This window comes from Astatotilapia calliptera, chromosome 3 (assembly GCF_900246225.1).
Source record: "Astatotilapia calliptera chromosome 3, fAstCal1.2, whole genome shotgun sequence".
NCBI lineage: Eukaryota > Metazoa > Chordata > Actinopteri > Cichliformes > Cichlidae > Astatotilapia > Astatotilapia calliptera.
Window position 1 is genome coordinate 14,633,713 of NC_039304.1, and position 20,464 is coordinate 14,654,176.

At 39.3% G+C, this 20,464-nt stretch overlaps 1 protein-coding gene across 4 annotated transcripts in view; it reads left to right on the plus strand.

Annotated features, from left to right (window-relative positions):
* Positions 1-548: 548 nt before the first annotated feature.
* Positions 549-20,464, plus strand: part of elavl2 (ELAV like neuron-specific RNA binding protein 2) — a 28,468-nt gene continuing 8,552 nt past the window's right edge. The window contains exons 1-3 of one of the 4 annotated variants that reach the window (XM_026161953.1): positions 549-977; positions 14,132-14,222; positions 15,270-15,513. In XM_026161953.1, coding sequence (XP_026017738.1) covers positions 14,151-14,222; positions 15,270-15,513 — 316 coding nt within the window. In that variant the 5' untranslated portion in view covers positions 549-977; positions 14,132-14,150. Of the gene's footprint in view, positions 978-2,283; positions 2,408-14,131; positions 14,223-15,269; positions 15,514-20,464 lie in introns of those variants that run through there. The other 3 variants (XM_026161956.1, XM_026161954.1, XM_026161955.1) reach the window with 3 other exon arrangements.

Genomic DNA, 20,464 nt, shown 5'->3' on the forward strand with positions numbered 1-20,464 from the left:
TCGGAGTAGTTTTATTGTGTCTGCGAGGGCTGGAGTGGAATAAAGAAAAGAGAGAGGAAAAAAAACGAGCCGTTTGCAACACGTGAAAGCAGCACACGTCTCTTACATGACTTCAGTAAGGTCGCTGATTCTTAGATGATGGTGACAGTGTGGTGATCTGCTGTTAAACAAATTTCTCAGGTTTCTTTCTTTGCTTTTTGTTCTTCCTTTTCTTTTCTTTTCTTTTTTGTTAAGGGGGGGCAAAAGAGCGGACTATGCTACTCTCGAGTCGTGGTGTTATTCCCGCCCGCTCCACAGACCCATACCACGGCAAAAAGGCGATGTTTGACTTCAAATGCCATATTTAGGAAAAATGCTCGGTCGCTTTGAGTGACTGGGGCGAGGACGAATGGCGTCTTGTGATCTGGGAAGAGACGCTCGAGCTCAGTGAGGAACGCCTCGGAGCCAATAGCATTGGAGGGCTTGTGCACGCATAAGCGGTGGATGGAGCTTCTCCGGGTATACTTCCGCGTCCAATGCATGTTCATGTGTAGGTTGAATGGATGAAACGGGGAGTGCGGAGAGGTATAGGCATGCTGTGATACGGCCCTATATATTTGCCGGCAGGACTATCTTCCTTTTAAAGAGAACCTCCTCCGTGCATTGGCTTCCACTCAGTGATGTCGCGTATTTGTGTGGCGCACCTGTAAAGAGCGAGACAGGCAGAAGCCGGCTTTTTTAATTATTTGATTCCTTTTCTTTCTTCTGTTATCTTTTTTTCCCTTTTGTTTCATGCATTTGCTGAAAGGAACTCATTTCTGTGTTTTGATTTAATAAATATTTCATTTCCCTCATTTTATCTTGTTTGTGTTGGCTTTTTATGTTCCCAAGTTTGAACTAAAGAGAGCGGAATTCGTCATTTTACACGCTATTGGCCAGGTGTTTTCATTCAGAGATTGTTTGCCTAAGGACGTCCCTAACTTTCATTTGTAGAAACGGTAAGATATTTTTTACACATTTGCTCATTCACCTGAAACATGTGAAATCGATTTCTTCTTCTTTTTATTATTATTACTAAGCCTGTTTCTGTTCGCTGAGGACAGTGTGTAGAGCAGATCATGCATTCACTGTAGTCTCAGGCTGTCTTATTGCATGCAGACGCGATGGGGAAAGTCGCCGTGATGCATTCATGTTTCCCCACTCAGGGCTGATTTTCAACTCTTGAATCGCGGTGGCTTGGCATATAGGAGAGACTTACAACAGGCTTTCTCCGCACATGTGCTCAATTTTTTTTCTCTCCTTCCCCCCCCACCCCTCGACATGCATGGACGCACTATTGCTCTAGTGTGCAGAAATACAGGCCTTGTAGAGAGCTGAAACGTGGGATCCGCATAGTAGTCGTTACACTGTATCCAAAGGTAGAAATGTGGGGTGTATTGGACTGATGTTACATATAGAAATTAATATTACTGGATACATGATGGAGCCAGTAAACAAACTAACAAAATTTAAGCTGTTTGATCTTAGACTTGAGCTCTTTCATTAATATAAAAACTTGCGATTTTATTTAAGCTCTAAATTATAAAAGAGAAAAAAGAGGGTCCAAATACAAATGAGATTTAAAATTAATGAGTGGTGGCTTTATTTTTTTTCTGTCTTTCTAATTTAATCGTAAGATGGTCTGTAAGGTTTAAGATGCAGCGTAACTGCAAAAAGACCAATGCTATATAGGTTAAGTGCAGCCGGGTGTTGTGCTACTTAGAGTTGCCGGATGAAGTTCTGCTATCACATGCATATTCCTATGCTATTTTTGAATTTCCATGCAGCGCTTATTTGTGAAGAATACAGGAGCTTAGCTACTCGTCCCAATTTTTTAGAAAAAACAAACACAAAAACCCAAAGCGATCCTAACCTTTGTCAGCATTCCTGTCTTTTGCCCTTTTTTGTCTTTAAATATAGGCCACCTATATATTAATTCCATGCCCATATGTTTGCTCTGCATGGATAACAATGGAGATGCTGAAAACTTAAAATATATATAAAATGTTTATGTTCACGTCATCGCTGGAAAAGGCTATCTGTTAAAATTAGCTGATTACCCTACAAAGAACCCTAGTGGCACAATGTTGTTTTTGTTTATTTGGTTTTATTTTATTTTGGAGCTGTCGCTATTTCTTAGTTGTAATTCTCCTCTGTGCTGAGCGCTGTTTAAAGCAGCAGCCTACACCTGCAGCAAATCAATTAATCGTCTATTTCCGGTATAGAGAGGGTGGGTCTGCGCTGATTGGCCAAAAGTCTGATTAGTTTATTTAGGGTGGCTGGGTTCCCGCCACCGCTCCTTATTCTGCTGCGCAAAGACTGTGACCAGGTTTGATGTCTGCAGGTTGTACCTCAATAAATTCCCGCGACGCCGATTCAACACATCAAGGTAAGACAAGTCAAAGTGTTAGCGTGCTTAAAAACAAAGAAATACTAACTGTAAAAAGGGGTCAGAGCTGTTAGCTAGGCCAGACATGCTAGCTGAGCGCCATTAGAAGTAGTTTTGACTTGAGTAAACTTTGCCTCTTGTAACCTAACCTTAAAGCTTCTTAAGTTAGTGGGGTAACCTAATTAGTTTGGTCTACAAAATAAAATTGTGTGACCAAAAAAAAAAAAGACGCTCTAAAGCCCCTCCATCACTGGCAGAGGTTGTGTTAGCTAAACCCGCTCGGCTAAACCACAATTAGCAGAAAATGGAAGTTTCACCCGGATTAAACGCTCCACCTCTAACCGCTTTCTTTCGTAGCGTAATCTGTAAGTAGTCACGGTCTTTAATTGGATGAGCTGGGTTTCAGCACCGCCACAGGTGTCACAAATTAACCTAACATCACTGGGTTGCGTTCACTTGTTCCCGGTGAGATGGCTTCACTTCACTGTAGAAATGCTTTACTAACAGGAATTTAAGTTCAGTTGGTTTTAACAGTGGCCTTTGCCTATAAACACACAAAGCCTAAAAACGTAACCCCCGTCACCCATTGTTTTTGGGATTTTTTTCCGTATCTAAGTGACTTATAATAATATAAGTATATTTTTTTTTACACAGGCAAATTGCTAGCTGTAAGGAGTCCTATGTATTTTCAGAGTGATTAAATTATTGCCTGATCTCATTGCTAGTAAACCTTGGATTATTTTTGGGTGATACGCCGGTCAAAGTAAAGAGCCTGGTAATTTTGTCTTTGTAAGCTTGACCTGTTAAGACTTGGAATTGCGGCAAATGCGTTTTCACTCTACTTTGTACTTTGTGTGGCCTTGAATATTGATTGAGTGAATCTGTCGAAGCCACAGGCATCGTGGTGAGTAACCTTCAGCTGTGAGGTCACGAAAAGATTACATATCATGGAGTCAGCAGCTAAGAGCCTGACCGGGTAATTTACCAGAAATGCAGGACATCTGTGGCTAGGGGAATAGTCAAAAGGAAAGTGACATCTTGAAGCTTTCAGTTTTGTTTTTTGTTTTTTTGTTTTCCTTTTTAAAATTTTTTATTTTATTTTATTTTATAAAAAGGAGGTCCTTAGTGATTATTAAACCTTATATGCGATTAACAGATGAAAAATCAGTTGTCTATGCTGCTTTTTGTCTGGGCATCCGAATAAATGCAGTACTACAAAATAATGAAACGCTGTGGGGGGGAATTCATAATTTCTCTAACAGAAATGCTTCTCCCCAATCATGCTGCGTTTTATTTTGTTCTTAGTTGTACTGGCTGTAAGAACACTGTTCGCTGCACAGTGATTGCACTTAATTTTTCTGATATCAGTGGTGTTGAACATCGCTCAGGGGATATTAATTCAGATGAAGTGTCACGGCAGATCTAATCATAGGTATGTAAAAGATAGCTGCTGCTTTTAGGCATTTTTCCCCTTCCTCTCTGTTCGTGCAACGTCCACAGCTTCAGCAGCCTTCCTGAGGACAAGAGATAAGAGCGGTTGTCTTTATGTATTATTGAGCCCCCACGTCTGCCTTTCTAAATAAAGGCTGCTGACAGAGTGACTAAAATGCAGGACAGTGAGTGAACTTCCAAAGGCCACATATCACTGTGCTCTGCACGGCGATGTGTGCTGCTGTCAGAACTGGGTTAGTATACAGCGTGTAGCTTTGAGGAGAAAAGCAATTTTGCCCTCTTTGTCCTCCTTAAATGTCCGTCCCATCCCCCTTCCATGACTTCGTTGCCTAACGCCCCCCCATTACAACCCCCCTTGCTGCTGAGACAGGCTAAGGCTCTGTGGCTTTTGCACTTACTGTGTGTTGGCCACAGGGTGGCCCTCCCCAGTATGTGCAGGTCATTACTGGAGATCAGCAATGCATTGTCCTTGAACCCTGTTACTGCTTTGTCAGGCCTGGATACAGTAGGTGGGGTTTTTGTGTGTGTTGAGTGCTTTATGTAATTTAACTGCAGGCCTGTTTCTGGTGGTGGAAATATGCCTGGTTTTGTTAGACGTGTGATTTGGATATTGGTGAACTGGATTCATGAAGGATTTTTTTGTTTAATTAAAGTGTTTTGTTTTTTTACTCTTAGTGGTTTTAAGTACCGACTTGGATTTCAGCAGTCTCACTAGTATGTGTGTGGTTTTTCTTTAATTTACAAGTATCATGGTGGATTATTCTTGGAGCACAGGAACAGTTTTTCCTTAATAATGACTTGCACACTTTAAAATATAATGGCAGATAGTCCTATTATAGTACTGTATATTTTGTTACAGGAGGTTAGACTAATTCCACTCGTTCAACAATTATAAAATTGTCAAACTAAATTAAAGAGTCAAATGGTAATCTGTACCTTGTATAAATGTTTTATTGTACTGCTTTTATTGTACGGCTGCACGTCAGCTATCTTTTTTTTTTTCTAATTTCATACCTAAAGATAGTAATAACAGACTGGCAAATATGAAGAATCATAAGCATCGACATATTGATGTTTGTACTCTAGCTCCCAAGCAGCACAGAGCATGAAATATAAAAATGCCTCTGGTTAGGATTTCTGAATAAGTCAATACTGATGAACATGTGTTGCAGTCTCTTGAGCAATATGAACCCAACTGAATTTTATTTCAGCCAAATTCTGCATTTTTCAAATAATGTTTTCTTCTGAGATTGCAGGATTATTGACTTTTTCCAAAAGTGTTGGTGAGAAATTGTGCGCTTGTAATCTTGGAGGCACACTGCCAATTATAACTCAGTTGCGTCACATTTCAGTATTACTGTGACATGCTCTGGCTGGCATGGGGAAAATGCTGCATAAATACCCTTTTCTCAACCTTAGGACAATCATTACAGAAGTAATAAAAGTTCACCTATAAAGATGCTTCCCCTCCTTATCCTTAAGTTAAACTGCATTGAAAGCTGGTTTGCCAGTAAGAACACACACAGCAAAGACATAATGCAGCACTGCAGTTTTTTGAGATGTGGACTACGGAGCAGGACAAGAGGCTGGAGTGATCATGTTGGGCTGTGAGGTGACAGTGTTAATTTATCAGCAAAATTGATTGGATTTCAAGGAAATAAGTAGACCAGGGGCAATATGTCCAAGTAGTAAAATGCATGTATGTGCTTAATTTGGTAGGTGATGTTTTTGGCTATATTCTTTTTGTCAAGGACCATACAGCCTCTGAGTAACAAACCACATGAATAATGCTGCGCATGTGCAAACAGCTGCTTCACCTAACCCAAAACACACAGAGGTGTGTCTCTGGAGGGAGAGCTGGGACTTAGAAGTCGCTGCATGTTTTATTTATTTATTTATTTTTTAAATATAGATGTATGCTGTTGATTATAAGGGAGAAAGTTGCTAGGTTGGCATTGGTGAGGTGAACTGAGACGTGAGGATTACTGCTGCGAGTGAGAGGGATGTCAAACACCCAAGCTGAGATGCAGCGTACAGTATTCCCACATAAGAAAACAAATTACTTGATTTTTATTTTTTTCCAGGTCATCTAATACCTAACCAATAAATAAAAATAGTTGAATAAAACATCTACATTTTCTCATCCAGGTACAAGTAGACTAACCTTTTCCTTTTCTCCAGCATTTTCTTTTATAGCCTTATCCTTTGTACTTCTGGTGTGTGGGTAGACTAGTCTCATCTATGTTTTCAGCTGTGATATTTTGAACCGTTACTTGTGTGCTTTTAGTTTTCAAGGACAGGTTGTGCATGTCAGTGTGTGCACTCTGGAGTTCTTTACTCTGCAGCTTGTCACGCATACTTGGTCAATTTAATCCTCTGTGGAGTTGGTAGCAGAGATTCGTGCCTCCTCATTTTAAGTGCTCAGTGTCACATCAGTACATGCCGATCTAAATGTTGGCTTCATGTTCAAGTTGAAGAAATTCTATGGTCAGCCAGATCTGTACTAAACTGCCTCTTGTCAAAATCACGAGGGTTTATTCGGCTTGTTTTTCCCCGATGAATGTTTTCTCATAGCAGTCTTATTGTATTTGATGTAGTATTTAATGACTGAGATTAAAACTTTGCTAATTTTAGGAAGTTTAATTAAGAGGTTTAATTAAAGAAAAAACACTGGTAAATGTTAAGATTCTTGTTTATGCAGTGAACAAAATGTAGTATGTTCAGTAGTGGCCATTTAAAGTGTAGGTCCTCTCAAAAGCCTGGATATCTTCAAGTTTCCGTTATGACTTGTGTGTGTGATCAATTTAAATTTAGAACTGAAAGCTGTGGTGTTCTTCAGTAGTCTGTCAAGAAAAATCCTACCAAAAATATCAAAATTTAGAGCAGGGCGATATGACCAAAATTATTTATCACGATATATATTTGACAATTTGCGATAACGATATAACTGATGATATAATTGACACGAGACAAAACACTGGCGGTGCGGCTTTGTAGCTTAGCAAAGTCGCACTGAAACATTTAACAGATTCACGAATGTTGCTAACAGCACTTTGCTAATTGTCTGAACTTCACTCCCCAAAAATTTGCTGTGATGTAAAATGGAAACCTGACAGAAAATTGTGATATTGGATCCTAGGAGTGTACAAACGCTTTTCTTTATAAATTTACATCTGTCCATCTTCTTGGGTTTACTCAATTTAAGGTTATGGGAGGGCTGGAGCCCATTCTCAGCTGCTATAGCACAAAAGGCGAGGTACATCCTCGACAGTTTGACGCAGCGCTAGCATGGCGTACCTTGCCTCCTTCCCACAGTCCAAAGACACACAGCTACTTGTGTTAGGTTATTTAACGATTTTAAATTATCAATAGGTGTCAATTGGTTTTAAGATGCAGGTATAACTTCTGTTGTACCCATTGGGGTGAGGTGGGTGGGATGTGAGGATGCTCCTCCACCCTTTAAAGCTGCAGTAAAGAGGGGAAATGCTGAGATTGATTCAATAGTAGTTGATTTTTCAGCTGTATCTCAGTGGAATTTGATCAGCTGTGAAATCTTGCTGCTGAACACCCACTCAGTCACTTTTCTATGTAATTAATTAGCACAATCAGTGAGCTGCTAAAACAGAGCCAGCACTACCAGCTTCAGAGGTTATAGAATGACAAATGGCTTAGAAACAAAAGTTTACTACCTCAGGTAACTCCCTGCATCTTTGTGACAACATTTTGAAAGCCCCTGTACTTTCTACAAGGGATCGAATGACTGCTAAATTCTGGGTTGATACTGATGCTTACAACAGTTTGGCCCATGGATGACACTGATGTTTGAGTTTATTTTATTCATCATTGTCAGGGAAAATGAAGCAAAATCACTTTTCATGAAATTAACAGCTTTAAACTGTTTTAGCTCTTCTGTTTAGCCACTTTAAACGCGATCAGTCAGTAAATGTGACTTTTGTCCAAAAGTTAATGGTGGTCAACAAAGCAAGTCTTGCCAGTATTATCCTACTTTTTACATTGTGCCATAGTGACGCTAGTAAAAAAGCACTCACAGTATTTGAATTGGAAATCTGTATTTTTCTCATAGCAGCGCTGTGCGCAGAGCCTTTTTTTCCCCTTGCGAGAAGGCTGTGGGATCTGAAAGTCCCACTAACTAAACACGCTACACTTTAATGAGTCCTAAAAGGCAGCCTGCTCAGTGGGGTAAAATTGTGGAGGTGAATGGGTTTAGCTTAGCAATGATGGGAAAACAAAAAAGAACCTTGTGGTCTTTATCTGGGCCTGGTTTCTGACGAAAATTGTGAGGCAAAGCCTCTAGGGGAACAAGATGCTCTGCTCTAAGAGGAAGCTGCTGGCTGGCTGCACACAGTGAAAGCCTTGACTGAAATTTTTGGGGAGCGGCATCTTGCCAGGCTTCGTGTTCCAAGTGTTTATCTAATGAAATATTTCTGCCTTGTGGCAGTATCTCAAGTGGGACAGTAGCCAGTGTTTGTGCATTGTACTTAGAATAAAAGGTGAAACATAAAATGAGATTGAAGTAAGTCAATTTCTTTAACAACAATATGTTCTCCTGTGGGCCTGTTTTTCTGTTACTGTGCGTGTGGGGAGCCAGTTTGTAGAGCAGCTAACTAAATTACAAATGCAATTTTTGGTAAATTAAATGAAAGGGCACAAGGATGCTTGTGTGCCCTTTGTCACGTTAACAAAACGGCAAAAGTTTTGCAGTTCCCAACTGGTTTCACTTTTGACAATAACAAAAACAGAACCTTTTAGTCATTGGTTTTTAAGCTGCCGTTGTTCTACAGTAGACAAGTGGAAAAATATTATTTTAGGTGAACACTAATGAAGAGCAGGTAAGCAATAGGTAGCGCTGTATACACTGGCCTGCAGTTTGACTACCTGCAGTGTTTGGCCCTGAAACCTGCCAAGTCCCCACAGTACTGCACACAATGCTAATGCTGTCACTATTTTGTGTATCAATGTTTTACATATCTTTAGTAACACAATAACAGGTTAAAAGGGATTTTAATGATGCAAAAATAGTTTAGATCTCCGGCTAATCAGACTTCCTATTTGAGCGAATGTATAATTATTGAAAATCAGGTATGTGAGTAAGAGTAAAACTTGGACAGTAACATCATGATGCAGAATTATTTTTGCTTCATTAAATGAATGATGATTTGAATCCCTCATGTCAATGACCATTGTGTTTTTGTTTTTTTTAATAAATACGCCCATGTTAAAAATGAGCCGCAGTATGAATAGTACTCTAAAATCTCAGTTTAAGTTGATGTTGTGATGCTCCTAACTCCATCGGAGTGCATTATGTCATATCAGCTCATGCTGCAGAATAACGTGCACACCTGGATGTTAACAAGTAGCAGCTGATTTTGTGCAACAGAACAAAATATAATTTGTAGTAAGCTGTTGTTGTTATTATTGTTATTGTGGGCTCCTTCATAACGCTAATGCAAAAACCACTAATAGGTCACTGTAACCATCTGCAGGTTCCTGGGTTTTGCATCTCTGCCACCATTTTTGGGCTCATTTGGTTCAGCAGCTTCTCTTTTAGTAAAATAACTGTTGTACAGCATTCATTAAATTTACCTCCCACATCATCCCCTCTGTTTCAGTCACAATAGTAGTTTCAGTAACTCTGCCAACTAGCATTTTGGAGGTATAATTACAGAGTGATGCGCAAAGTGTTAAAATAGGACATGCTGAATTCCATTTATGATTAAGAGTTTATTAGAACAAAACTAGTAGAGCTCATCAGGAAAGTCGGCACAGCAAACGACACAGGCTGAGAATCCTGGCTGAAAAACAGCTAAGCAATGACGCAGTCGATTACTGGTCGTCTTTAACAAAATCTTCAGTGTTTCTCTGTATTATTTAGGGTCCTTAGAACTGTTGTTTAAACTGAATTTAAACTTTGACTGCAAATGTATATCTCAAAGCTTTAAAAAAATAATTTATTGATCAATATTTGATGATTAAACTGTAAATAAACTTTACACTCATCCAGCAAACCCCTCTCCCTTCTGTGAGGGGCGGTGCCTCTGCTCAGTGCAGTCTCACCCTCTGGGAGAGGTTGGATCTGCACAGTCAGCCAGTGAAATTCGCCACCTTAGTCATCCTGGTGACTTCTATATTTGACCCTGTGTGCTCTGTGATCAATTAACAGTTTGTGAACCTCAGAAGTTTAATCATTTACGAATGTGCTGGAAGTGAGTTTATACATTTGCATCATTGCTGAAGCGCAATAATTAAAACATTCAAGGTAAAAAATTAATGGGAAATATTCTGAGATGGATAACTGGAATGTGCTTTTTGCATGTCAGTCTTAGTTTTGAAACTTTGTGGAGATTAAAAAAAAATCATCATGGACTCTAACTTGGTTTTTCACATGCTGTGCCTGAAATATGCAGTGTCCACAAGAGCAAGCGAAGTTAACCTGTGACGTCTCCGGCAGTAGTTATTATTCATGAAATAAAGTGAAGGCTGATGCCTTTAGTCATGGTTTGGGGTTTCCTCCAGTGTATTGTAAGCTTGCCTGAGTAACCTTAAGCATTGGGGAATAATTTCGTTTTAGACTTACTGCACTCCAGTAAGCTAATGATGTTGGGCTTATTGTCACCTTGACTGTTTTTTAACTTATAAAAACACCTTATATGTAGCGATAAAATAAATAAAAATAAATCATTAACCGGTCCCTTTAATTATCAAACTCTAAAACACAAATCTGCAAAGAGATTTGCAATGGGGTGCATCTTTGTTGGAAACCATATGGCCTATTGTGCACTTCAAAATCACACTGTATAAATGAGTCTCCTCGGCCTTCGGTTCATCGTCTGTCACGGTCTGCTGAGGTTTTTCTCCTAAGTGAAATGCATCTGTGGTAATGGGTCATGTTGGTAAAAGCAATTTGCTGTGTTTTCTATTTTTGCTTGGGTTACGCAGCGAGTGGTTTCGACCTTGGTTTTGGGACATGCCAGCAAATCAAATGACTCATTTATTTGCACTTGTGCAATGCAACGTTAAAATCAACATGAATGCACAAATGTCTTGGCCAAGCTAAAAGCGGTGTTGAACTGAGTGTGTAACTTTCAGTTTAAGATATTAAATCTTTATCATCATCCTCACAAGTCTCTCTAAAAGAGATTTTGCGTTTGTTTAGTGGAGTATAATTGATAATATTTTTTTTTTGATAATAAAAATTGATACCCGTTAAGTTAATCACCCAAAATGTTAGACAGTTTTTTTTCTTTTGTCCAGCCTGTGGCATAAAATTGAAATATAAACATTTGATGCAGAAATGACAACATCTAATGACAGAGTTATCACTGGCCTGAAGACAGAAAAAGCCAGTCACTGTGCGTGGTTATGAAACTGCAAGTGAGGCTGCGACTGCATTGTATTCATTTGCTCTGAGTAAACTGTGCATCACACCATTTTACACATGGATTATGATCTGCCAAATATCTGGAAACAATGGGATGAGCATATTGTGCGTGACACAGGATCATTTTAAATTCAGCTGATAATGCCCCGTTCTGAGGAGGTGCTCACAGACTTCACTGCTCGAGCACAGCTGACTGTTGTCTAGATTTTACTGTCTTGTCATTCTGACTTTAGTTAGCTGGTAGCAAAGTAATTGCCCAACAACTGAGGGAAAGCAACTGCCTGAAAGTCAAATTAACATGTAGCCGACATATTCAAAGGTCAGGTTGATTTGTATCCTGAATATTGTCACTATAGAAGATCTCTGCTCTGTACACGAAGAGACACAGCGATATACTTAAAACCCCCATAAATAACACTGTCCATGAACATTGTCATTTTTAGTCAAGCAGTCGCACTAATAACACATTCACAGTACACCTCCAGGTTTTCACACTTGGATAGACTGAGGTCATAATTATTTTCTAATTGAGAGTCCACAGCAGTTCTACAGCTGTTTGATGTGACTGACATTGGGCTGTTGCTGCAATTTGTCCATGTGTATTTGTGTACATAATCAGTGTTGTGTATGTATTTTTTTTGTTCTTCCTTTGTTTTGCCTCTTTAGACCCATGTAAGACCTTCCTCTGGTAATAAATCTAGAGACTTGATGGACACACTAACCTCCTTTAAAGAATCTAATTCTCAAAGATCTCAGTGTAAAGTTACTGCCAGGAGGCTTCATGTACAAGCTGTAAATGCTGAACATCTAATACCTGAGACTGCTTTTAGGGTCCCCTCAAATCAGAACCACTGTTTGAGTTGGATTCAGACGATGGACTGAATAGTCTTTCAATTTAGAAAAAAATAAAATTGAATGTAGGAAAATACTGATCTGTCCACCACTTAAGTTTCATGTAGTTTATTCCATGTTTGTTGCTGAATGGTGCACTAGTTCATGCTTACACCGGTTTAAAAAAATAAAAAGTTTGTTTACTATAATCTAGCTCATTAGCTGGTAGGATAATTAATAATATTCAGACCATTTCTACATCAGAAGATGCTGTAATAACCAGACCTTCAAAGTCATTTAGGGCAGTGAACAATAATACACATCATTTGGACAGGTGTTGCATTGTTGCATGGGTATTCTGTCTCTTGTGCAAATAGAAGTACATTGTGGATGATATAAACCCTTCCTAACTACTACTCTTAAACGAATATTTAATTTCCCCCTCCATCATCTCGGCACCCTGTGCATATACCAAACTCTTGTGACACTGATGGATGGCTATCTACATATCAGAAAACCAGAGCAGAAAGGACTAAAGGAGCTGTAATTATAAGCCATAAGCAGTTTTATAGGGTGAATCATCACCTTATTCTACTTCAACACTGATCATGTGACACAGCTATTCCCTTCAGCTCAGTGTCGTGGCAGTGTTGAGGCAAAAAGAAACATTAAAGATGCCAATAGTTCTTAAAAGCAGCTGTTTACATGAATAATATGCATTTTATTATAAAAGGACACATGAAAAAGTAAGATTTAATATATTAACTTTACTACAAAATTTGGACATTAAATTGTAGACTGAGTTCATGCTTAGAAGTATGGTGAAACACTAATGGCATATTGATGTGTGGCTTCACAAGCTCGCCACTAAGAAATTGGATTAGTTTGTACCTGTCCATGTGACAATCGCAGCACTATTTTCATTGCATGAGTGGAGAAAATCAATTGGCATGAGAATGCTCGCGGGCCGATTTTCATTTGATGCAACAAACAAATTCACGAATGAGGAGCTGTCATCTGTTACGTTTACTTAATGTTTTTCAAAATTAGCCAAAAGAATCTGTTGTCTCCAACTTTAATTTCACAATATTTTACCATATTATACACAACATGGAAAAATGTCCTTATGCGGCTTTGTGGCCTGTAAAGTTATCAGAGGTGGCCCCGCGGTAAATGTGTGATCTTTGATGCTAACAGAAGTATTTTTAATGGTGTGAATTAAACTAAAGTCAGTTTAGACTGCTATAAATGTCTTGTTGGATTGTTGTATTATGCACATTATTATTAGAGCTTTTGTTTGTGTCTAAATATTGTGTGTGTGTGTGTGTGTATATAGGAATGTAGACATGGGTCACATGGCCACATGTGTTGCTGATATTTGGCATACTGCGTCTTGATGGACTTTAAAATGTAACATCTGTGGCTTGGATTGTTTTTGCCTCATTTGTCTTTAATTTTTAGTTGTGTCTTTGCCGCACTGTTAGTCAGTCTTTTGAATGCGCTACTACGCATTTGGGCTCTGCATGTCACCTTGATGAACTACTTTTTAAGAACAGGTATGTTAAGACAAAGTAAACATGTAGATTATTTCACCCTGGATGTTTCCACTTTTATTACTTATGTGCGCCTGGAGTTTTTAAAAAAAATGCAGGAATGTGTTGGCTTAGCAGTCTTAGACAAATTAACTTGTGCTTTGCGGTCTTGGTGAGCATCTTTGTATAGCGCACTCATCCATTATACAAATTCCCATTCCTCATGCTTATTGTCCCCGTTGTGGCCAGGTTGCTCTGTAGACTGAACACTCTACACTTCTCGGTTTTGCTTTTCTCTCCTTACTGTAGATGAATTGTGACCAAGTGAAACATTGCCTTTTGCTTCTTCTTGGTTTTCACCAATCTGCATGGACAGCCAGTTCGAAAAAAGGGGAGGGAGAAAAATGGCCTCCTTTTTACCCCCCCAAACGCTGACATGTGATCATCTCTGACTGTTGCTTTTGTTGTTGTTGATCTAACATGAAGTACTTTTTGTGTCCACATTTTCAGACGGCAACTCCAAACTAACATGGCAGTCAGACTGTGCGATGTGGCTTCTCTGCTTAGAAGTGGTTCGTGGGCGCCTGAGCCTTGGACTGGGGTCTGTGGCACTTTTATTTTTATTTTTGGAAATTATTTGTCCAGAAGGGCTCTTTGTCTCAGTGCTCAGGCCATACCAATGATAGTTCTTGTATTATAACATTGAATCTAAATCAATTTACGTATTAAATGTAGGCACCTTTTTGCAGTTTGTATGAAAAGCTCCCATGTTTAATGTCTCACTGTATTGGTATGGTCTAAAACTCTCTACTGCCCCTGTCTACTCTGTATTTATCTTATAGCATCACTGCTTTTAAAATTATAGCCTTGTACTCTGTGTGACGATAATTTAAAGTGAGAATAATAGTGGTGTGACTACATTGCTCTGCTTTCTGGTGAATCTGTTAATTAAGGATGACTCTTCATACATTAACGTGCTGCTGGTTGCCTTAACTGATTACGCATCGTTTCGGCCTGTTCCCCGATGCTAGCGTACTGATGGCTGCAGGTTTTGGGCTTCTGTAGGCTTGGCATTTTCTAATTTTGGTGAATGAAATGTTGCTACTGCAGTAGGAAGTTTAAAATCCTGGAAAGATAATTTTTAATATTCTCACCTCAGTTGTTGTGCATATGGCAGATTAATAGATTGCCTTATTGCACAGGGCGTCTCCTGTTTTCTCATAAAAGCAACAATAACAAATATCAGAGTAATTAAACAAATATGGAGGGGTCCAATCTCAACTTCCAGTATTTTTGGTGGTTATATTGCTAAAATCTAACATTTGTCCTCATACCTGAGCTAAAGTTAAATTGACATGATTAAAACCTGTACTCAGTTTCTTCTGTGGTGGCAAACTCTTGACATTGACAGCTTGCAGTGTGGGGTTTCTTTATTTTATTTTTGTTGGGTTAATTACCTGTAATGCTGTGCTGCATTAAATGATTACCACTGTTTTTTTTCTTTAATCTTTAAATTTCACCAGTGGTTGTTATTCCACTGAAACAGTGTTTACTGTGTGAAGAGCGTCCTTTTTTAACTGCTGGTTTTATGATGCTTTTTGTTTCATTTGCATTTAGTTTTGATTTTTTTTTCTTTCTGTCTCTTTAGCAGGTAATTGCTGCCATGGAAACACAGCTATCCAATGGGCCCACTTGCAACAACACAAGCAACGGTCCTTCAACTATCACAAACAACTGCTCTTCACCTGTAGAGTCAGGGAGCGTAGAGGACAGTAAAACTAACTTGATAGTCAACTATCTGCCTCAGAACATGACCCAGGAGGAACTGAAGAGTTTGTTTGGGAGCATCGGAGAAATTGAGTCCTGTAAACTAGTTCGAGACAAAATCACAGGTAACAACTGTTTGCATTGCTTACGCTGGTTAATGATTGCAGAACCACCTATGTGTGCATTATTATTTTGTTGTTTTTTTGCATTGGTGCATTTTTTCTATTTAGACTATTTAGATTTTCTTTTCAGGTTAATATAGATTTTGAACAAATGGTCGGCCTGTTTGTGCCGTAGGCTTTTGTGTTGCATGCACAGTGAGTTTTTCCCCTTCTTTTTAAAATAGACACCAACAAAGAAAGACCTTAATTCTGAAAATCATTGAGCATACATACTGTTTGATTATACAGTCGGCAAAAAGGGAACATTTGAGCAATATTAACATTCATTTTTGAATCCGGTGCTCAAAGGGTTGTTTTTTGCGTTCCACTGACAGTTGTGTCATTTAAAAAAATTGCACAGTGTCATTAAAGATTTTCAACCTCGCTGTCATTCATCGAGGCCTGAAGTACAGTTAAAGTGTTCCTGTAACTGCTTTGATGTGTTGGTTTCTACTAGAGCCAGTAGGGAAATGGCATTTTCAGAAAACTCCCTGTGGGAACATCCTGTTCAGTGTACAGTATTTGGGTAGGTGGGCAATTTGCAAATGATTTCAGGTTTTTAATGGGAGGAATGCAGCTGGTAGAGACACAGTGACACGGTCTATGTGACATGAGCAGCTAGATAATGGTCGAGGCTGCAGGATTCTCACTACTAGCTGTTTGTGGTTAAGGTTATGGAGACCTTTCAGCCTGTCTCTCTGCCTGAGATGAAAATCCATTTGTTTTGTTTGCATTTTCTTCTGAATCAACAGTCAGCGGAGAGAGCGAGCAGAGCTTTTCCTTGAAATGATGCTTGAGGCTGAGAGAGGGGTGGCTGAGGGATGCAGTGACTTTAGATCCTGTGGCTCTGACCTACATTAAATTAACATGTCAACTGTACACCCACCCACTTTGAAATATTCATGTTAATATTTCAGTTCCTGTGTATACCTGATCATTATTCACAGGTCTGTCTTTGCAGGGTTGCTACTATTCCCAAAAGTTACTGCTTCATTTTTAAAAATGCTGTCAAATCCTCAGACTATGTCGAGCTAAATTGTCTCTCGCTGCCTCCAACTACACCAGCTGCATTCTCTTATGCTTTCTCTAAAAAGCATTTCTGTTATAGCTGTATTTGTAGAGCCGATTCTTTGGACTGCCACAACAGATGTTTAAATCAGAGAGGTTATATTTCATTGGTGTAAACAAATGATAGCAAAGAGTAGACCACAAACCCAGGATGGTACTTGTGGGCATAGAAGACGGAGGGGGGGGGGGGTCTTATTATTTATTTATTGAATTTAAACTATTTACATGCAGTGATGATGAAAAATTATTAGTCTTGCCTGGGATAAATACCCTCGTGTAGCCATGCATAAAATAAATGTATTTAATAATGTGTGAAATGGGTTGCGTTGACTTGACAAGTGATCCCTGTTTAAAATCAGTGTACAGCACAGCCTACTTGGGTGATTGAACATAAACAACGTTTGATAGGTTGCATATTTAGGCGAGCTAGTGTGAACGCAACACTCAAACTAATTTTCCGAGCGAGGCACTAAATGAAACGTGTTGTTTGAAATCAGCCTGCCCCTGTGTGAAAACGATTTAAGTACTACGAGGTCCTGATTCATGCATGCCGCAGCTGAAATGTAGGCTTTGATTCAGGAAACGATAGAAGCGCTCTGTGGACAAGTTTTGTTTTGGGTGACAAGACATGAACCTGTATGTTGCCTCGTCTTTTCTTTTAGAATGGGTAATTTTCACTTCAAACAAGACGTAAATAGACGTTAGTCTTGATCCAGGTGCTTTGAGCTTGATGATTTGCACTCTTAAATGTTGGTTTTATATCTTCTCCACTAGATTGGTGTGTGTGTGTGTGTGAAATATTTTGCACAAATAGACGTTCTGTGTCCATTAAGTACACTGAATCCTTGCATATAGTTTGAATTTTGACGTTAAAAGATAACAGAACTTGATTTCTCTGAACAGACTAAAGTGCCTCTTCCAAACTTTTGACATGCTTATTAGACTCTGTTCAAAGAAGTCTTGCCATTAGCTAATGCTGTGGTTTTTAAATATGGTCAGTTTACCTTTAAAACTAATTAGCACAGCCTTTTCAGGTAGCTGTAATTAAACAATTAAAACCCTTGCTTGATCCAGCTAACTATAGACTGATCTCCAGCCTTGCTTCATTTTTAAACACGTAAAACAGCTGAGTGATCATCTGCAGAGCAATGATTTCGAGTCAGAGTGCAAAGCAGCACAGATGGATGATTGTCTGATGGTGTTCTAGTCTTTGTCCTCCTTCGACCTCAGTGTAATATTCAGTACAGTTCACAACATTTAGTTGTATTTATGGATTTAGGTTGCTGAGGGAGTTCAACACGGTACTGTGCCGGGACAGGACTTTTTTACATGTTTACCAATATAACCTGAAGTAAACACTACATGCATTTAACCATAGCATGTACAGGTGTATCTTGGAGAGATTTATTTTTCTTCTTCTATGGTGGGACTCGACTGAGATGGAAGCACGGTGACTCACTTGTGGTTCTCAGTTTTCCTCAAGTACAATGGGAGGCAGAGCCTGTATATGGAACCAGCTCCCATTTGGATTCAGGAGACACGCTCCCTCTCTCTGCTTTTAAGATTGGGCTTCAAACTTTCCTTTTTCATAAAACTTTCAGTTAAGGATGTTTCATTTGACCCTGAACCATTGCATCCATAGTTAAGCTGCTATAGGTTCAGGCTGCTGGGGGATTTCTCACGATGCACTCAGTGTTTCTCCTTCACCCGCCTCTCTTCACTCCCTCTGCGTTTACATGACACTACTTTGTCTTCCTTCTCCAGTGCTTGTTGTGCTCGTCTCTCTGTGCTGTGTGGTTCTCTCCTTTCCAATCTCCCTTAAACTGGTTTCTCCAGCTTTTTCACCCTACCATCATCAGGTTTTGGCTCATGGGGAACTTGTTAGGATTCTCACTCTTTAACATTGCAGGGTTTTTACCTTGAAACACAAAGTGTTTTGAGGCGACCGTTGTGATTGTCACTATGAATAAAACTGAGTGACAGTTGCAGCAGGCTCTTTAGTGAATCAGTGCTTAGATGAAGTCTGTTGCTGCAAACTCTAAAAGATCAGTGTGGCTATTTTGTAATTATATTTATTTTTGTTGAAGTAGAAATGCAGCCAGCTGGAGACGGTGAATTCTTGGCTCTCCAGCTGGCAGAAGATGCATGTCAAAGAGCATGCTTAAGGAAGGTAAATTATAGGTAACTGTGTGCATTTGCATAAACAGCCCTGCCTTAAGCAAATTAAAGCTCTGAAAAGGGCATTAATCCCCACTGTTGAGCTCTAGTTTCTATCAATGTACAAGTTAAATTTAATATAGAAGCTGCACTTTTGATTTGAAAATAAGCTTTTAAAGTAGTGCTTTTTACCCCTTTAAGGGAGCTTGAATTGGTGCTTAATAAAATACCCTTAATGTTATTCAGAACCTCGGTTGTTTCTCAGGAATGATTCTCGTTTTCAGCTCTGCATAAAACCGTATCCCCTCCAGACTCTGTTGCTTTTGTCTCTCCCTTGGCCCTTTGGCAATGGATTTAAGCCAGCCTACATCTGTGCGCTGCTGCTACATCAGATGTTGAGTAATCACCAGAGAGAGATGCATGCTTCCTCTTTGCTTTAAATGTTCACGCTTTGGCTGCTGCTGCAGAAAGCAGCTTAGTCTGTGTCATTTTCCTCCCACTATGGATAGCAGTAGGTCTGTACTGGAAGCTGGGTGCAGCTCTCTGAAAGTGCTTCTCAGCATGTCTCTGCTGCTCCTTTAATGACAGCTGAAAGCCAACAAGTTGTTTGTTAAAGGGCCTCTTGTCTTTACAGTGGATGCGATGGATGTTAGACACTCCATAGGAAGGTGTCACAAAAGCTTTGCATGCTCGTATAGAGCGTCTGTAGGGGAACATTGTACAGCAAGCATTTTGCCCTCAGGGCTCAAGTAGATGTTTCATTTCACCAGCTCATTTCAAAGACTTGGCATATTTCTCCTGGCGATAATGTTCCCTGACCTGGAGGTGAAATTAAGTTTATGAACTTGGTGAGTCACTGCTTGTTCTGCTGTGATCAAGCAGTGAGATGGATTAAAAGCGGTATGGGAGTATATAGGGAGTTCAGCTGCGTAGAAAAGCAGTCTCGAGATATTTCATAGTTGGATGTTTAATTATTGTAAACAAAATTTAGTGTGCTCTGAGTTACAGTTCAGCCTGTTTAGGTGCAACACAGAAACCCAAAGATCAGGGACATTTATCAGTTGAAAATGCATTTATTATTAAATCGTTATGCTTGATTATATGACTAAATATCTTAATATCATAACAGTAATAATCCTATAACTAACCAGCAGTGGGATTTCAGTCTTTGAACCGTGCAGAGTAGTAAGGAATGGGTTCATATGAATGGCCTTTTCTCAGCTATTCACTGTAGCGATGCATCAACAAGGACAACTTACTGGTGCAAGAAAGCATCACCAGATAAATGCTGAGATAAATGTGTCCATTCTCATTACAAAATACTTGCATGAATGGGGACAGTCATTTAATATCTAAAATTTAAATTGACAGATTACTTTAAATTCCGCTTATCACCTGTGCAGTGGTGCACAGATGTGACGGTGTCTGTTACAGTATTGTGTACTAGACATGAATGTCTCAATGAGAGCTTTTTTGGGCGGTAGGAAAAAATGTATATATTTTTGGCAGTTTGAAGCATGGAGTGAGTTAATATATCACTGAAAGAATAGAAAGTCTAGTTTTACGTGCATTTAATTAGGGGCACCCGAGAGATGGAGAAAAGTCTATATTGAAGAGAAAAAATCTGCTACTGCAGGAAGAACTTCTGCCGCAATCATTGCTTTAATATAACTAATCAAAGTGCAGGTTA